The 19,576-nt window shown below is 39.5% G+C and overlaps 1 protein-coding gene across 2 annotated transcripts; it reads right to left on the reverse strand.

Moving 5' to 3' along the window:
- Positions 1-754: 754 nt before the first annotated feature.
- cers6 (ceramide synthase 6) lies at positions 755-19,048 on the reverse strand. 2 transcript variants are annotated; one of them, XR_006844636.1, is made up of 12 exons: positions 18,610-19,048; positions 17,419-17,524; positions 17,188-17,318; positions 11,490-11,547; positions 8,893-8,943; positions 8,688-8,780; positions 5,456-5,584; positions 5,101-5,207; positions 2,801-2,957; positions 2,619-2,642; positions 1,521-1,742; positions 755-1,154 (listed from the first exon to the last, which is right to left on the reverse strand). XR_006844636.1 is itself a non-coding variant. In XM_046403256.1 (11 exons), exons 1-11 carry the CDS (start codon positions 18,777-18,779, stop codon positions 1,578-1,580), a joined length of 1,191 nt encoding a protein of 396 aa, XP_046259212.1. In that variant the 5' UTR covers positions 18,780-19,048; the 3' UTR covers positions 755-1,577. The 2 variants fall into 2 exon arrangements, 1 of the variants encoding a protein (XP_046259212.1); XM_046403256.1 differs by having other exon boundaries at positions 755-1,742.
- Between the last annotated feature and the right edge of the window lie 528 nt (positions 19,049-19,576).

A 19,576-nucleotide genomic window follows, 5' to 3' on the forward strand; every position in this document is an offset into this window, starting at 1 on the left:
TTCTTATAAGACTTGTATTAGTAAAATATTGTCTTTACTTTTAGTTGTTTTTATCCTGTGCCAACTCCTGAGGGAAACATTTCACTATTTAGCTGCTAAAAGCTCCACTATGTTCAGCAGCCAGTTGCAAACAGTGTCTGTCTGCTGTTTGGTGCTGAGCATGTCGTGTACAACGGTATATTTATTTTGTTATTTTAGAGCTTTTTCACCACTGAGAACTGCCTGCTGCAGCCAGCACTATGGAAGCTGTGAGCTTGAACTAGAACAGTGAAGTTGTGGGCAGGAAAACAAACAGAAAGACGCTGAAATGTTCCTTAGAGCGGAGACACAGACACATCTCCATTTATAAGAAATCATGTGATTCGTTGTTATGGTTTGAAAATTGATTACAAGTGCTAATGCCGTTAAATATTCTCTCTTCTATATAAGTGTCCCAAGTAGTCATGACAGTGTGACCCTGAATATGAAGCAACTAAAAGGAATTTAGCCATTATTTGGAAATTACACTAACTTTATCTATTTTTCCTAATGTGACACATTAAAATGTCTTCTGTGAAAACGGCCTACGGTTGTCATCTATTCAGAGCACATTTCTTAATGTTTATTCATGAATAATACAAGAATATAAGTCATTATTTATAGCAAAAATAATTTACAAAGTTACAGTCCCACCATCAGGGATTGATGAACAGCTTTTCCTTACTGATTGAACTTAATGAGAAGCCCCACACATATTTTCAATCTTCATGTTTTGTTTTGTTTTTTTATTGAATAATTCAAACAACTCATGTCTGCCCCATAAGAGGACAAATGGCCTTTAATGAAATGCTAACCAGAAATGTACCAGAATACTTAACCAAAATGGTTTAATAGGGAATACAGCTTCTAGCCAAATCTGACGCACACACGTAATACTGTTATTGACATCTCATATACAGTTTGAGTGGAGAATGTATTTCAAAATGTGAGTAAACTTCACACATTTTGGCATATCTTTGGGGGTGTAGCATTAAAAAAAAAATCCAGGTCTTCAGCATGTTGCTTATAATCATTATTGTGACGTGTGGTGGGAAAAAAACAAAACAGCTGCTGTTGTTCAGGATTATTTCGTCTTTAACACTGACATCAGAGGAGAACAGATGTCCGACTACCACCTGCGAACATATTTATAAAAAATAAATAACATAGAAAGACACAAACATAAGAAAAATCACACCCCCAGTATGCCAGACTACTGTATGTTAAAGTAGCATGCTTACACCATAAAGTGGAACGCTTTCATTCATTGGCTAAACAGAGAGTGGGCTGTACCAACAGGAGTGCTTGGATATTTCACCGAGTGCAGTTTGATGCAAATATAGAGATCAAGAGAAGAAATCATGAGAGGAAATTAGTAAAGACCCCAACTGATGACAAAACTGCATTCACATAAATCTATCATGATCTTCCAGTACCAGAGAGGCAATGTTGTTCATGTCTCCACCGTACACGCAAATACACACACACACACATACACTCACACACAGATTGATGGATGCTGTCTGTAGCATGGCTCCGGTGTTGTGATATCAGCTTAGTCAGTGTTCGTCGGGATACGGGGCTCCTGTGAGGTAGCCGTTGGTCCCGTGATTTTTGTTGGTCCCATTGGTGGTGGTGGTGCTGCTGTGGTGCTTCTGATTGGGTGGGGGGCTGTCGTCCTCATCAGAGCTGGACTCGATGTCACTGCGGTCGTCTTTAGACACCTGCAGAAATGAGAGGGCGGGGGGATGCAGAGGAAAATTTTCTCATTTAAATTCTTATCTGTGTCATTATCTGTGGCAGCCATGCGTGACGGTGCTACTGAAGAGCTTCTGGGAGGTTTTCTGCCAATCAGCATCAGGCAACACGCTGTAAGGGCCGTAAAATCTATTTACAAATATGGACTATCTCATATCTCAAAATATGGAAATATAAGGTAATTTATGCTGCAGCTTGATTATTTTTTATTATTAATTGTCATTTATCAATTAATTTTGCTGTACTTTTTTCCATTTAATCTCTTAATTAATGAGTCTGTGTCAGAATCTCATAAAACATTTTCTCAGAGACTAACCTTGTTTTGTCCTACTAACAGTCTAAACCTCATAGATATTCAATTTACAGTTTTATAAAACAGAGAACAAAGAGGCCTCACATCTTAGAATCCAGTGAATGTTTAGCAGTTTTGTCTAACAAATCATAATTGATTACCAAAAGTAACATGAATGTTTGTACCAAATTTCACAGCAATAGATCCAATAGCTGATGAGACTTACTTAAAGCCATGGGTAGTTGGATTAGTTGTCTTGGAACCGCGAATGTGTGTACAATAAGTTTGTGCCAGTCCATAGAGTACGTTTTGAGATATTTTACAGGGAAAGTGAAAAATGTGTGTCTGGAGATCATCTTGATCTCATGAATGTCTCCAATAGTTGTTGAGAAATTTCATTATGAACCAAAATTGTGGCTCAATGCTGATATTTGCTAACTGACAATCAGGACAACGATGAATGCAAATTAGGACGTGGCTGCTAAAGACATGAAGTTAAACAAAGCACTACTTCATTTTGATTGGGAAGTTCCCCTTTAAGGCGACTTACATGTAATGGATTCCATTTTCCCACCTTGAGAGTTGCAGGTTGGCATAGAGAATAGAAAGAGAAAGTCAAAAAAGGCTATTTCAAAATACTAAACAGTATTTATTTACATGTAGTAGCAGCAAAACATCCTATGATGCAACAACAGATACAAAGGAAAAGGGAATCTGAGTGTAGTGACTCACCTTTCCTTTGGAGATGGCTCGGCACGCCGTCTTCACTATGAGGTAGGACCAGAAAGAGTGAAGAAGCTGCAGCAGGATCAGAAGCAGGTTGAAGACCCACCAGGACGGGTAGGGCCCTACAATCTCCCAACTTTCGAACAAGGTGGTATTTAAAATCCTTCCATAGCAACAGGGGGAGAGAGGGAGATAATTAAGATGACATGTTTTAATAGGTTTAAAAACACGCTCTCTTAAGACAAAGAACAGACAAAGCCAGTGAAAAGAAATGAGACGTGCTCTGCTCCAGTTCTTTGTCCTTCATGGAGCACAAGAGGCCTAAAACTGTGTGGATTTATGACTGACAAAGATAGAAATATGGATACACATTCTTGTCATCACATAAATAAAGCTGTGTGTGCGTCTGATTCTGTTTCTATAAATCTCAGTAACGGTAGAAACTGCCTGTTTGGCATATTAATAGTTTTGGGTTTGACACTTAAACTTAAAATGTTCTTAGTAAATGTCTCTTAACTTACAGTTCACCTGATGCTATCTCTAAAAACACTGTGTGTACATGTGGTCTGAAGTGCGTGTGAGATTCACACTTTCTCAACACACAATCTGGACCCTGGTCTTTAACGATGATGACGATGATGATTTTTCTCTCCAAACAATGCAACAATACCTTCTTTTCACTGTTGGTCATATGAAATCACCCGTACAAAAACAGCGCTGGTACACAGTTGTACTGTTTGTATTCTACAATGTGTGGGATGCTGTTTTCTTTTATGTAAGTTTTTTGTTCTTGCAAAGTGAGGAGAGCACCGACTAAAAGTGTTCATCTTTCATTTTCAGTGTAAATAAAAAGGAATTAAAACTCCATCGTCATCATAAAAAACAGAAAAAAATGGACAAATATTATAATACATAATTTTAAAACTGTGACATAATTTAAAAAAAAATCTTTCTTGATAAAGTAATTATAATCTAATTACACATTTTTAAATGTAATCTGGGCTGATTATAGTTACTTATTTTTTGTAATCTGATCATGTCATCCTGATTACATGTAATGCATTACTACCCAGCCCTGTGTATCGGCTGACTTCACGTCACCGGCAATCAAAATTTCATGCATCTGTGTTAAATTTATCTCCGTGCAAAATCTTGTAAATGGCTGTTTGGGAATCATCCCCCAGATACTGAAACCATGGCAACAGCTTTACAGTAATAACAACTTTACTACTGGTGTGGTGGAAGCTGACTAAAAATGTAGTGTGTGATCATGATATTACAGCGTGGAAACAAAGGTGTGTGTGTGTGTAGTCGTAAAATGCTGCTCAGGTTAATCTGAAAACCAATTTCACAAATGCTTTCTTCAAATTAACTTTAATTATTGAAGACAACGAACTTCTAGATGCCCAAAACAGAATTATTTTTTGCTGATCAAGAATCGATGGTATCTCAGCGACAGGCAGACAACTGGAGCTGCCTGACTCTGAGACTAAATCATGTTGCGAAAAGTGCGATAACACTGCTGCTGATGACTGCTGTGAACACTTTCAAGGGCTGAAATGGGTTTGTGGTAACTCTGTAAATACAATCAGAAAAGCATTCACAATCTACTGTGATTTGACTTAGATTGATTAAATGTCTGTGGAAAACAAAGAAATGAATTGACATGATTTAACATGCCTCTGTTCTCTGGTACCACAGTTTGAATGGACCAGCTAGACCCTGAAATAATGAATAAATGCGAAGTGATTGTATGCATTCTTCATAAGGCATTTTTGGCTTCCAAGGCCTCCTACATGATGTTCAAATGTCTTGAATTCTTGCTGTCTTTTTTTACATGATGTGTATGTTCAACAGCAAGAACAGCAAAAAGCAACAGCACAGAATGATAAAAGATCGTCCATGAGCAGGAAAGCCTTTGATGTTTTAACAATCAGGTGGAACTGTAGACACTGTTTTCAATGATAAAGCAATAGCCATAATGATCTGCTTTTCATTTGTTGATTTTGTTTGGCTTTCTTTGAGAGGTCAAAGCTGCTGTATCCATAGTAACTATTACTTAGCAACAAAATTCACAGAGATGTGTCTGAACTGCGAACTGTTGTGGAGAAAGTAGTAGTTTTAAAAAAAAAAAAAAAATCACCGAGAGCTCCCTGGCACCGACACTCATTTTGAGTGACAAAAATACAGAGAAGTTCTGCAGAGAAGCTCAGGCCCCTCCTGTCTCTGGTTGACTGTATGGACTGCACTGTACGCTAAGCGCAGGCTAACAGTGAATGATACGAAGGCAAGTGAATTCCACTTACCAGACAGGGTAAACTCCCAGCCTGGAACTTACGAAGAGAACTGCAAACATTGCGAACAGGAGGTTGCAGAGTATCTGACATTTGGCATAATTGGCCATCTTGGCAGCCTTGGCAGAAAAAGAAGAAATCATAAACAATTGAAAAGCTCTCAGTGTCCAGCATTACTAAGGTGATAACTAAACCATAACATAACACGAGGACAAAATGTTCATAACGTAAGGACTGCGGCTCAGTTTAGATAAAGATGGATAGCTGAGTATGTAAACTGCACACACTCCTCCCACACACCCAACCATCTTTGCCTTCATCTCCCATCTGTCCATCCGCAGCATTTAATTCTCTCACACGTCCTCACCTCTATCAGCACGTCGGCTGCATCATGGAGACACATGACCAGAGTTCCCACTCGTGCCATGTTGTTCACGTAGGAAAAGGTGATGAGGGAGATTGTTGCCACATGGTGCAGGAACATGATCAGGAAATCCTGCGGACACAGTTGCCAAGGAAATATCACACAACTATAGAAAGTACCCTCACACCTACCTTATGGCTGTTTGAGTCACTGCATGCGGCACATGCCAAGAGCATCTAGTGCAGTACAGGCATGTGATAAAGTGAAAGTGACATGACTGCTGTGTGCACATACAACAGCTTTGTATGTCGGCAGTAATGCATAACAATTTATAAAAATTATTTCTTTTAAAAAAAGGACAAAGCCCCTGTGGCCGACTAACATTAACTGAACACGTGAAACCTGTGAATATTTAATAATAAGTTAACACTACATGTGTGTGCGTTTTCACAACCTTGAAGTAGCTGCACATGTGATCACTGTGTGGCTTAACGTCTTTCAAAATAAAATCTCTATTCTGGTGAGCCATGTTCGTCATGTTGCCATTGCAACTGGCGCAGCTATTGAAAAGATATAAAAAGTTATGACAACATGGTGACTAATCTCCTCTAACACGAACACACATAGCTCATAGTTCATATTCATGAACACTCTGTGCTGTTGCAGTTGTGTTGCTGAGACGTGTTGTCCTACTGAACGTGTTATAGTTTATTCCTCGTCTGATGCTGCTTATGTGTCAAACTGCATTAGAGCTGTTTTAAAATATGTTTGAAAGGAGCAGTGGGGAAGTAAAAGTAAGAATAACATGTTGTAAAAACACTCCTTTACAAGTAAAAATAAAAATACTCCTTTCCCCATTGACTGTTATATTATTATATGTCACATCTTTAGATCATTATCACTGATACATCAATGAATAAATCAATGAGTAAAATTTAGCTGTTTTTGGTTGCTCTGGAGCGACTTTTTAGTGATTTTATAAACCGTTGGATAGTTTCATGGATGAACTATTCATCATATTTTCCAAACTCGTCATACACTTGGTAGGTTAAGTCTGCAGTAGTTTGCTGGTATTTCATCTACATTCATATTTGCATGATGATTCTAGTAGTTCCATTTTGCCATGTCTTGTGTAGTTAACTCCTAAAATACCCCTTACTGTAACTGAACCACCTTTGACCAACCCCACCCACGTTTGAGATCATCATGACCGCAGTGAAGGCATACCCTGGCAAGGCATTCGTCAAGCAGCCACCACATATTGACCTTTTTGGTAGTTCGTGTGCAAAAGGGCGGGCGTGGCTCACTGCTCACACAGCGACAGCGTCATCAAGAACAGACCTCCTGAATCTCAGCCTCATGATGAAGCATCACAGAACTGATGGATGCTGTATCCACCCCAAAACCGACGTTCCTTGCACTCTCCCATGAACAGTGGGGTATTTTATTTATTTGGTTTATATATGACTTGTAAACAGTAGGTCACTTTTTGCAATAAACTCAATTCAGTGTGTTTTTTTTAAATTATATTTTGTTATAATTTCATATCACATGTACACTGTCAATTTAGCTTTAGAACACCAAACTAAATGTCTGTTTCGGGTACCTTTGCAGTACAATAGGTCAACTCCCTCCACCATTGTCTTAAAAGCCATATGTTCAAAGAAGGTTCCCCGACACTCAACCTCTCCACACTGCAGTGGAATACAAGTATAAAATAGTAATAAAGGGAAATACTATGTTAAATGCACATAGTCACACCCCACAGTTGTTTGAAAGTGAGTAAAAATCTTTGTTTCTTCAGTGGAAATCAAAGTAAAACAGACAACCCATTATCATCTATCATGATGAGCCACTAAGTTTGATCAGAGCTTGGGGCAGCTAAAGATTCAGGCAGGCAGCATGGGGAAGCATTCTTCTAGCAAATCTTAAGCTACTGAAATGTCTCGGCTCAAAGCAACCAGAACTGGTCCAAAATGGCAACAGAATGAGAAGGAGGATGAGAGGGAAGAGTAATGATGCAAGATACAGAATGAAAGCAAGGCGAGAGTGTGCAGGGAGAACATACTGGAACTGGCAGGGGATGCAGAGGACCTCCTCAGTGTAGTACTGTGCATGAAAAAACTGAAAGGAGAAACAAAAACAGACAACATGCCAACAGTCAACAAAGAGATGACAGAGTGAAGGCATACACAGCATGGCATCATGGGGGCTGCTGTGAGTGCAGTGAGTGGAGTGTGTTGTGGAGAGGGAAGAGCTGGGGATGGAGTGGAGACAGGAGTAAGATCATGACTGGAAAGCATGCAAATTGGTCTCAAATTCATTTTCATTGCAAGAAAAAAAAGAGAGAGAAGATGAAAGTGAGTTGAAGTTGGTCATTCTTCATTAATCAAGCTTGTGCAAACTGGGACTGAATCTCAGTTTTTGCAAACTCTGACCAAGTTGGACCCTTTAAACTTCACGTATGGTTCAATGTGGTGTAATGCATACAGCACAAGGTGATATCCTGGTTTGTTATTCTGAATTTAATGTTAATGACACCAGCAGCCGCTTGGTGGAATTATGTGTTATATTTAACTGTTTATACAAGTATAAATGAGTCATAAAACAAGGCCATTCCTACCTGGATAAATTATTGTTAGATTTAATTATTAATATAAACAGACTTAACTTGAAAAATGAATTCAGTTTTACTTGAAGACAAATCATTTCAGTTCATGTGTTGTCTCCAAATGTCTGTACGATATCTGAGTATAATCTGAGTATAATCGTATAACAGATTACGAAAGTACAATAATTGTCTGAGTGTAATTTTCCAGAGTTAACAACGTTCCCCCAATATTCGAGGAAAGTTTTTTTTTTAGGAAGTTTGACCAAGAATGCTATTTCTGAATGTTCAAAAAGTGTTAATCCTTTATACCTTCCCAGAGTTTTGTTGTTTCACACATCAGTGAGAAGACACTGAGGCGGAAAGCAAATGTTCACAAGGAAAAAGACTTAACGTCGTAGAGACGTGGTGGCAGTGATGAACAGAGATGGACACTCAGGCAGAGGTAATGACGTCTTTTCTGTGACAGCACTACTTGTAATGGCATAAACAGCGCAAAGCTTTCCGGCTTCAATACAAAAATGTCACTAAAAGTGTCACTTTTCACCTCACAGAATATCTATATATAGATATACTGTAAGGTGAAAAGCATGCAGATGTATGATGAATGCTTGCCGTCATTCTTACCTTCCTCCTGATGTCTGTGAACTGGGAAAAGATTAAGGACAAGTAGAAAGACAGTTCCAGGATGTAGTAATAATGGATGTCCACAGTCAGTGGCTGCATAAACACAAAAAACAACAAGGTTAAAAGAAATGACCGAGTGATACGAGTCATTTTGCTGTGCCATGATTACCGAAGATCGTTGAACATGCTTCATTAAGACTTTTACCTGGTAAGGGTAGTTGTACCAGCACTCCTTGGTGTTCCAAAGCCATGGAGTCTACAGGAAAAAAATCAAAAGTTGTTAACCTATGTGAATCAAATAAAACTATCAGTTTTATTATTAAATGTGCGGCATCATAGATCAATATAAAACAGAGTGCCTGAGGTTAAGACAACACTGTAACACAATTTACTATGAAAACTCCAGTGACAATGATGGACATGAGTCTAAGACTTGGTTTTTTTATCCCGGATGAAGTCTGTTATCAATTAACCAAACCAAACCAAATCAAACAAACAAAAGGCCTTTCAGTAAAGCCTAGAAAGAGCAGGCTCCATTGAATAAAACATTGTTATGCTGTTCCCACACATTCAATATGAACATTCAATTCATTCAATATTTCCTTGTCATTTAAGATCTAACACATGAATATCAATATGACCACTGAAAAAATAAATAACTGAATAATGAATGGATAATAAAGTAATGAATAACAGATTCTGACAGAAATCAAAGTGGTTCATAAAATACTAAAAGGGTGTCACAGAGATTTTGCTACAGAACACATGCTGACAAAAAAAGGAAGCTGGATTGCCAAGAATCATGTAATGACCTAATGAAATGAGGACAAGAGAAAAGGTAACTGTGATACATAAGAATGTGTTGAAAGCAAACAGTGACCCATCACTGCGACTGAGTTTACGTCTCCCGCACTCCTTTCCAGACCTGCTCTATTAATAAACACCACAGGGACTCCAGGCTGCAGAGAGGACTGCCAGAAAATGAACTGTTTCCACAAAGTGCTTTGTCATGCAACTTGTGTCTGGCAGAGATTTTTCCTACTTTAATATCGCTTTCATTTTATGCCACTTCATATGTCTACGCTACATCTCAGAGGCAAATATTGCACATGTGATGATCTCTTAAGAAATGATGCACTGCTGTAGATTAAAGTATTTAACAGTATACATTTAAAATGAGCTCAGCCTTAAACATCTACAGCCGTAAAATGCAACATACAGATTAATTCACCCGTAATATTAATCCAAAATCATCACATGCAGTATACTGGTAAAACACTGATTACTAACAGCACTAACACTGAGTACTTTTACTTTGATACATTAAGCACATTTTGCTGTTAGTAGGCCTACTTACATAATTTTACTTAAGGGAGATTTTAAAAGCAGGACCTTTTGTTGGAGTGGCCATTAATTAATTAATTAATTGACCATTAATTAACTGTCACAGCTTCTGGGATTTCAAACTTTCTAAACAGGGAGGGTGGTTTTAGCAAGTACTGAAATACTCAAATACTCTATTCTATTTAACTCTACAAGGTACAGCAGCGCACTGTAATATTATTAATTTTCATAAACTGAGTGAACAATGGCAACAGCATTTTTACAGGAAAATGTTCATTATGAAAAAATGTTAAATTGGCATTATGTTTGTTAGACAAGTTAGCTAGCAAACAGGCAGGAGCTAATGTTAGCTTAAGCTACTGTTCCCCTGCATTTAATATAACATTATCAGTTATATTAAATGCCAGCATTGTATTATTGGTATTTTAGGAAAAATATGTATATAAAAAAAATTACAATCTGTCACTATTTCTTGTCTTGATGTTTAGAACAAGAATTTGCCATAAAATGTTGACTAAATGTCCTATTACATTTGGAAAAAATAAATAAATCTTGAAATAATTCCAAGTAGCATTTTCATTTATATTCATCATTTTTAAACATTGGTGTTGAGTAACATACTTGTTTTGGGTGAAGTGAAATTTCTGATCTGTAATCAACATATAAATGTTTTAAAATCTGCACATTATTACACACCAACACATAAATGAGTCAGTAGTTACATATAATGTTCTGTACATCCCTGTGAGGCAGCACATTATTATGGAGAGGCATAAGGAGAACCTCTTTCTCCATCCAAAATAGCACTTCATCCACAGATCAGTAACTGTAATTAAGTGTTTTTTTGAAATTAAATACCTGGCAACATGTATTTATTTTCACAAATTTCGTTGTATACCCAGGTATATAATGACAATAAAGGCTTTCTGATTTATAGTCATCTGAACTGTCATCTTTTTGCAAGCAGGCACTAGGAGGTGCCATTTAAAGTAATCATTAAAATTGCACATCCTATAAGGGATAACATGACATCCAACGTGGACACCGACTTCAATCAGCTTACGTTCACAATCAAACGAAGACAACTCATCACTGACTACAACATACTTTGTGAAAAATGGATTGCATATCTAATGGATGGCTTAATTTAGCAAAGAGAGTGTTATTTATTTGTCAGCTGTTTCCCTTTCCTCGAAAAGTTCCAGTAAAATCCATTATTAATGAACTCCTCTTGTACTAGGCTTCATTACGTCCTTCGTAAAATAAGTCCCTGACAAGCAGAACATCCGTTTTACTTGTCAGTCCCATGACAAGTCACCAGCCTATCAGGAAGCCACAAGATTTGCATAGTAGACATGTGCCACCAAAGGTGCTGTAGTGTGGAGAAGTGGCTCAAAGCTCATTCAACTTCAACCATCATAACAGGTGGCAGGTGCATTTGAATTTAAGCAAACTTACCTTTTTAAGGAAACGCACTCCATAGGTAAATATGTACAGATAGAATGTAAATCTCCACCTGAAAGCAATAAAGAATACACGCATAATGAATATAAAACCCAGAATGAATTAATATCCAGCATCAGACTTGTTTACCTTTGTTGTTGCAACAAGCCTTTCATTACTTCTGCAATCTTAACCTTTTTTGATTTTGGGCATAACCTTGAAAATTCTGGGCCTGACGGTAATCACTTCCACTTTATTCTGTCAAGTCTATGCTATCATTTTAGATTAAGGTTAAGGGATCAATTCTTTAAAGAGGAAAAACAAAGTGTTTTAATCTGGTAAAACATGTTTCTAGAAACTAAGCAGCTACATCACACCTAGAAGCTATACAACATCACCAGGTCCAACTTGGATAAATGTGCTTAAACATGGATAAAACGTGGAGTCCCTTGGTGCAGCACCCTCTGGTACATGATGTGGCTGTCATGCATGTAATCAGAAATGTGAAGTGGTATGAGGTCCTACATCACCACATCTGCAGTTTAGGGCGGGTCGCTGAAAATGGGACATCAGTGACTTCACACTGTCCAGTTTCAGCCCATTTTGCTCTGTACTTTTATGTAAAAGTAGACCTAATTTGCATAACTACAACTACACAGTGGTAGGGAAAGTAATCATGGGGTCTGCAGAGAAGAAACTGCTTCAGCTAACACTTCAGTGATCAAAACCTTGCAGAGCTGGGAGATGTGGATAAAGAGCCATCTTATAACAGTCAGCAACTGGCAGTTGCTATCGAAACATGTATGGTGCGTTATTGAATTGTCATAGCCATTCACAAATATGCAACGAAATATTTTTTTCCCCCCAAGTGGAGCCTCTATTCTAAGACACAGTGTGAAAGCCTCCTGTAAGTAAAGAAAAAATCAACCGATAGCTCCCACGAGTGTGACACAATCTGTATAGCCTGTCATGTGAAACGAGGTTTGCATAATTTCAAGGTTATGCTGAGTGGTTGTTCCGACTGACCTCAAAATAAACACATTTTGACAGCCACAGCCCTGAAACACAACATGACTTCAACACTGAAAAAGAGAACAGGGGTAAATCCATATCAGCTTCTCAGTGCTGGTACTTTCAACAGGGCTGGTCCTTCCATGTGGATGTTTGTTCAAGATAGTCAGTTAATGAACACCAGAGAAATTATTAGCAGGTTAACACAAGGCCTGCAGACGCTGTCGTTACCTGCTTTTTGTGCACGATCAATAGTATTGTAAGACCAAATTAACTGGACCAGTTTACCTGGCACACAGTAAAGACTGTTGCATGGCAACTGGTTTGTGAAGCCTTTTTCAAGTGCAGTTGAATCGCCGCTATATATGTCCAATCACAATGACTCACAACTGCTTCCTGTAATTTTTCCATTTTTTTTTTTTTCATAAGTCAACTACAGATGATTTTTCTGTCATTATGAGTTATGTTTTTCACAGCGTTGATAATGATTGCTGGTGGAAAAACTAAAATGTCATGCATTTTAATTATTTCCGAACTCCTGCTATTTGCACATGATGTGTCAGCAGCTCACCATTACACTTTAAATTAATTAGCCCTGTTTAGTAACTGTGGTTAACAGGATTATGTTTATGTGTTGTGATGAACTCATCCTGTACACAACTTACAAACTGTGGTTTATACGGGACAATAAATGTAGGCTTTTGTAATGTGTTATGGGACACAGAGAACCGCCATGCTTCCGTAATAGCTTGATTAGACATTAATGAATCATTCATGATATTTGATGAGACTGTGGGTTTTAAACTGGAGCAGATCCACCGATCACGATTAAATCAAATGTGCCTGTTTAGTCAAAGCATTTTCCGAGGGAGGAAAAAACTGCAGCATGGCAACCTTGACTTTATCCAATAATCCAGTGATGAGGCTGACTTTATTCTCTGCGTAGCACCCTACTTCGGAATAAAATAATAATAAATAAAAAACAGCTCATGCTGGCTCATTTAATTCCACTTTGTTACTTCTCCAGGTGGGTAGTTTGAGCACCAGCTGGCTGCAACTGTTTGCATTTGGATGGTTCAACATAACAATTAGTCATGATGATGATCAGTCGCGTGGATATATCCCCGTCTGCTGTTAAATCAGGAGTAACACACACACCTCAGTTACTCTTCAGGCAGTAATAGCTGTCCCTTACACCTTTGCGCATTTGTCAAATTTGGATTGATTACAAAGTGTGATTTCAAATTGCTCAAAAAGTTATTTTAATGTATTGCTAGAACACCCTGTTTCAAGAACACATGTAAATGGATCATCTCACAGCTGCTCTGTAAGTATCTGCCAATCACAAACGTGCTTATTAGTTGTTGGCTTGTCTGCTGAGCTGCGTCTGAGGAGGTGTGTTGGTTAACAGGTATTAAAATCATACAGCAACATGTCGAAAACAGGCAGAGCATCAGTGTATTAATCTCAGCTGCTATTGTCAGCATGTTTCTATAGAGGCTAAAAACCTTAATTCATTTCTGGAAAAAACTATTGCAGACTTTAATTGTGCACCTGATGAAGATAACTCTTTATTTTCAAGGAATGAAAAATTAAGAGATGATAATAATGGGGCATTAGTTGTTAAGATATTTTTAGTTTTTTAAATTAAAGTACTTTAAATGAAACTATTAAACTGCTGGCAGCTGGACACTTAGCTTAGCTCTGTATTAATGGGGGAATGGGGAAACATTATTCGTGGCTGTAGCACACATAGTATAATGCAATGCAAAAGGAAGCTTATAAAAAGCAGACACTATTATAGACAAAAATATTGGGCCACTTGATCATTACACCAACGGGGATATATTGATATCACACAGCTAAATACACAGCTTCCACACTTCTGGGGAGGCTTTCCACAAGATTTTGGAGTGTTTCTGCAGGGATTTTTGCTCATTCGTGCAGGAGAGCAATAGTAAATTCAGGAACTGATGTTGGACCAAAGGCCTGGCTCACAATCTCTGTTCCAGTTCATCCCAAGATGTTTGATGGGGTTCATGTCAGGGCTCTGTGTGGGCCAGTCAAGTTCTTCCACACCAAACTCATCCAACCATGTCTTTATGGACTTTGCTTTGTGCACTGGGGCACAGTCATGCTGAAATAGAAAAGGATCTTCAACAAACTGTTGCCACAAAGTTGGAAGCATAGCATTGTCCAAAATGTCTTGGTATGCTGAAGCATTAAGATTTCCCTTCACTAGAAGTAAGGGGCCGGGGCCGAGCCCAAACCCTGATAATCAGCCCCATCTCAGTGCTTCTGTCTATATAGTGTAAGTCAACCCACTGAAGACCGTTTTAGAACACACCAAATATTAACTCGAGCCGAAGACAGACACAACAAGATGAAAACAGTCACTAAATTTAGTAATATTAAATCTTGCCACAGAAGTCTATATTTCTCTTAAAAACAAGCTGTGAATTACACTGTTTTCCTTATGACAACGTCTTTGTTGTCACTGAAAGCAGAAAGAGAAAAGATGGAGGAAGACAAGATCAGACAACAGAAGCTATTGAGGACATCAAAGCATCAGGCCTTCCTCAGTCTGCTTTAACCAAGGAGAACTGATGAGAGGAGGGGCTCTCATCTTAATTTGTCATTTAGTTTCGGTCTCTGAATTCATGTTTCGTAACACAAAAACTCTCTCCTCTGTGGTTAAACAAAACTATTTGTATCCAGTGATTTTCCATTTGTTTCCCATTGTTTCTTGCTACAAGTGCAAACACCTATTTTAGGAAAATTGCAGTTTCTGTAAAAAAAAAAAAGGTTACTGTAGTTTAAGAAAGTAAAGGAAAAAAAAGACAATACTTGAACTTCATTGGAATGACCTTTTTTTTCTGTGCCTCTTGCAAAAAGAAATGCAGTAACAATGGCTGGTAAACAAACTCTGTGCAGAGTCTCCATTATTTCCAGACCAAATGTGTACTCTCTGTTTGCATAACGAAAAGAATAGACAACAGATCAGCTTCCCTGACGACTGACGGACAAAGAGCGCTATCAGTCTGCAACAGCTGTGCATGAGGGCCTAATTAGAGCACAATCGCTGCTGGAAGGACTGAAGCCGGCCCCCTCTTTGGAGAACTGCACCGTAAGCAACTGAGGCAGACACCCTGGCCAAACTACGGCAAAGCCCAGCGTCGTATGCAGTCAATTATGCAGATAACAGCGTTAGCACAGTTGTGCTTAACAGAATGAATGCCAGCTAACATGTGCAAAAAGCTCACATATAATCCAATCTCTTCTTGTGTGCAAAGGAAGGTGGTTTGTTTTGTTAGATTTGACCCTCAAGTTGCAAAAGGAGTACAGTGGTCTAATCAGCCAGCAGTGTTGTCCTGGGTGAACAGCAGCCTCAGGTGGATCAGAGGAAGTGAGGCTTCCCGTGTATCAAACTGCCAGACTGGCTCTGCTGGTGTCAGACATGACTCTGCTCTGACAGCCACACTCACTCGCTGGCCTTTAACATCACACTGCTAAGTAACTACAATCTCCCTGATGGCAAACGCTCTACTGCAGATTAGCCAGTTCTTTCTTACAGACTGAGTGGGTTTGTTGGTTCGCACTGGGACACGTTCGACTATTATCCCTCAGCAGCACCAGCATCCACGTTGTAATCAGGATAAGCCACGTAAGATGGAGCAGCCGTTAACCAAAGCTGAGGTGTGATCGTAACTACTGTCAGACGATCACTGCAACATTTCTGCTTCTGTCCACAGAGTTTAAAAGATTAGTCGATTAACTGCAGAGTCAGATTAATTTAGTCCAGTTTTTTTTTCCAGTTTCTCAAATGTGAAGATTTGGTGTTTTCCTCTCTGTTGTTGAAAACTGAAAATCATTGAGTTTTGGATGGCTTGTAAGACAAATCAAGCAATTTGAAAACCGAACTCTGAGGAGTTTTAAGTAGCATTTTATCACTGTTTTTCAAATTTCAAAGACTAGATAGGCCAGTTAAACCATCCATCTGTAATCTATCACCACTTATCCTGTGCAGCCTATCGCAGGTGACTTTTCATCACAGGGCTAACATATAGAGACAAACAAACCTCACACCTATGGGCAATTTAGCATCACCAGTTAACCTACACTGCAAGTGTGGGAGTATGGGAGGAAGAACCAGAGAACCCGTGCAGACGTGGGGAGAAGATACAAACTTGCCAGGATTTGAACCAAGAACCTTCTAGCTGCAAGGCGACAGTGCTAACCGCTGTGTCGCCCCTAGTTGATCCAATTAGTTAAGAAAATAATCAGCAGTTTAATCCACAATGAAAGGAATTGCTAGTTACGGCCCAAAAAGTCACTTTTTACTAGCCACCATTTACTCGAGTCAAACACGTTGTTTTGTGAATGTTAAAGCAGCCACAGAGATTTACCCTTCATTTCCACACAGCACGAAAATGAACTTGTTCAGATAAAGTTATCAGTCACAGTGAACATCGTGCCCACTTCCACTACTATCACTGTGATGTCTGGTTATGCAGCCTGTTTAAATCAGTCTTCACACAGAAACAGTACACATGACAATAAAGTAATGGATTACCTGCCTACCTCAAGCAAGGTAAAAGTTTTTGCAAGTTCATTTTCGCACACTTGGATGTTGTTTCATGCAACTGCTCGCAACAAGGTTGAGTATACCGTGCGGTGTGGTGTTTAACGTGCTCAGACTTACATGCTTTCACAGAACCGGGCCAGAGTGCTGGGTTTCTCCTGGTTGCGACGCTGCCTGAACCAGCGCTGTATGGTTCGCACATCCCAGTCGAGCTGCTTGGACAGGCCCTCCAACCTCTTCTCGTCTGGGTGCTGGCAAGACAAGATAAACACCGATGTAAGATGTGGCTTTCATCGTGGCACAAATGTTATTGAGTGAAACAAGAAATAAAGAAGAGGACACGTGCGTCACCTTGGTTATAGCAGTGAAAACCTTCTCCAGAATGGCGTTGGGTTGCGCCTTCTGTGGCCCGTTGGCTTGGATCTTCAGGCCCATGGCACATGGTCTTGCAATGAACCTTCAATTAAAGTGTGAAGACACCCTTCTAGATCAGTACAGAGACATTATCTTTGAGGTGAGGTAAAGGTGAATTGTTTATATTTAGGGATGGGACACAATCTGTTCAATCGCCAGGCGGTACATGCATATTCATAAATCCTTTGCGGTTATCAGCACCTGAACATGTACCTCTTTTATTAACCATGCAGAATAAAAGAGGAAACTGAGGAAATTGGAAACGACACAGCAGTGTAAAGCTAACTGTTTTTGAGCAGTGTGGCATCATAAACCACTTTATAAATTACGAGGAGTCTGCTAATTTACGACTGCAACTGGTAAAACACAAGCAGTAATGGGCAGAATAGACAGATACTCAGCAGATGACTGTGTAAACCAACAACACATACTGAATGCATTAGGGATATATGCAGCGCCTCATGGATTTAAGCCTACAAGTCGTTCATTGGGGCTGTTGCACCCTCTGTTACAGATTTATTGTTCACGAAAGTGTATTTTCAGGGATTAATACCGAGCACGAGTGAAGGGTTTAGTGAAGTAAACTACTCACTGGCTCCTCCGTAAAGAGACCCCTGACCCACAGGGTGCGTGACCACCATGGATCTGTGCCATACTGTAAATTGATGACTGTATAATAATAATATAGTGATATAAAAGATGATGCAACATGTGCCTTGTCATAACTGTAGCAGGGCAGTTAAAAAAAATTTAAAAAAAACTACCAGGATCAATAAAAAGAACATGCTTTCACAATGAGGCTCTGCTGAAGTCCAGGTTTGAGCTGAGAGGACAGTAACTGGATTTTGGTCAGGTATGGCAACTTGGCCGCGCTGTGTGTGTGTCTGTGTGTGCACGCACTGACAGATGCATCAAATGCAGACAGCGCGGTGTGCTGCAGGCCTGCGGAAAGAAGGATGATCAACCCTGGTGATTTGTGGGCTAACCAGATAAGATGCCATTGTTTGGGTAACAGACTGACAAACACGCACAGAGGGCAGCGCCGCACCATTCACAGGAACAATTCACAGGGACATTAACAAACCGCATCACAGCCACCTGGATTACCGCGTGTGCACCGAGACCCACCTTTCGAAAACCAGCCGTATCATAAAGATGCAGAATGCTAAAGGACACGCCAGATAGAGATCCTCGGCTTGCGGGAACGTTGCCTCATCTGTGTTTTTTAAGTCAGCCCAGGTTACATTGTGGGGGAGCCAGAACCGCTCGTTCCAAAACCACGCCAAAATACCGGCCATCTCCCTGCAGCAGACACCGTGACCGGGTTGAAAGACGAATCGATGGCCCGCTGGATCTCAGAGGTCTCTCGTAGGGCGATCTGGCCGTGCAGACTCGGCTGAATGAGATATCCGAGCGAGATCGCCGTCTGTCCGTTTCCCCTCAGCTAGCTGTGTAGGGAAGTAGACTCAATCAGCTCCTCCGCAAGTGATTGGTGCGTTGAAATGTCATGCAGGACAGGCTGTGTACGTTATGCCGGCGGTAGCACGTAATCAAGGTAAACCACTTCCAGTATCGGACCTTCAGAGTAACCCTCAGCCTAACAGTCCTGAACTGACTATAAAGACTGAGTGGAATTTATTTCGTTTATTTCGTTTGTGTTGTGTATTTCTCGCTGCTATATTATGATATGAATTCCACAATAACATGCTTAACACATGGCGTGTCACCGTTAATGTGGCATTACTGCCAAGCCAAAAATGATCGTTAGTCAATTTGATTAAAACAGTGAAATTAAAGCGCAGTTAAGATGTCAACACTAAAGCAATGTGCTGCAGGACTGCACCGTGATTGGTGGACCCCGCCACCTACTGACAGTTTTGATGTAGTAATCAGTAACTGCAAACCTGACCGTGTAAATTGCATTTTTCATAACTTTTATAACCTTGTTAAGTGAGTTGGCCCATTTTTATATTTTAACGTGGAAGAAAGCCTCTTATTAACATTTGGGTAAACAGCTTGGGACACCTACAAAATATATTTGTTTATAAATATCATATATGGCTGTGGTTAGTGGTGCTCTTGATCTGTGTTGAAA

This window comes from Scatophagus argus, chromosome 11 (genome assembly GCF_020382885.2).
Source record: "Scatophagus argus isolate fScaArg1 chromosome 11, fScaArg1.pri, whole genome shotgun sequence".
Lineage (NCBI taxonomy): Eukaryota > Metazoa > Chordata > Actinopteri > Scatophagidae > Scatophagus > Scatophagus argus.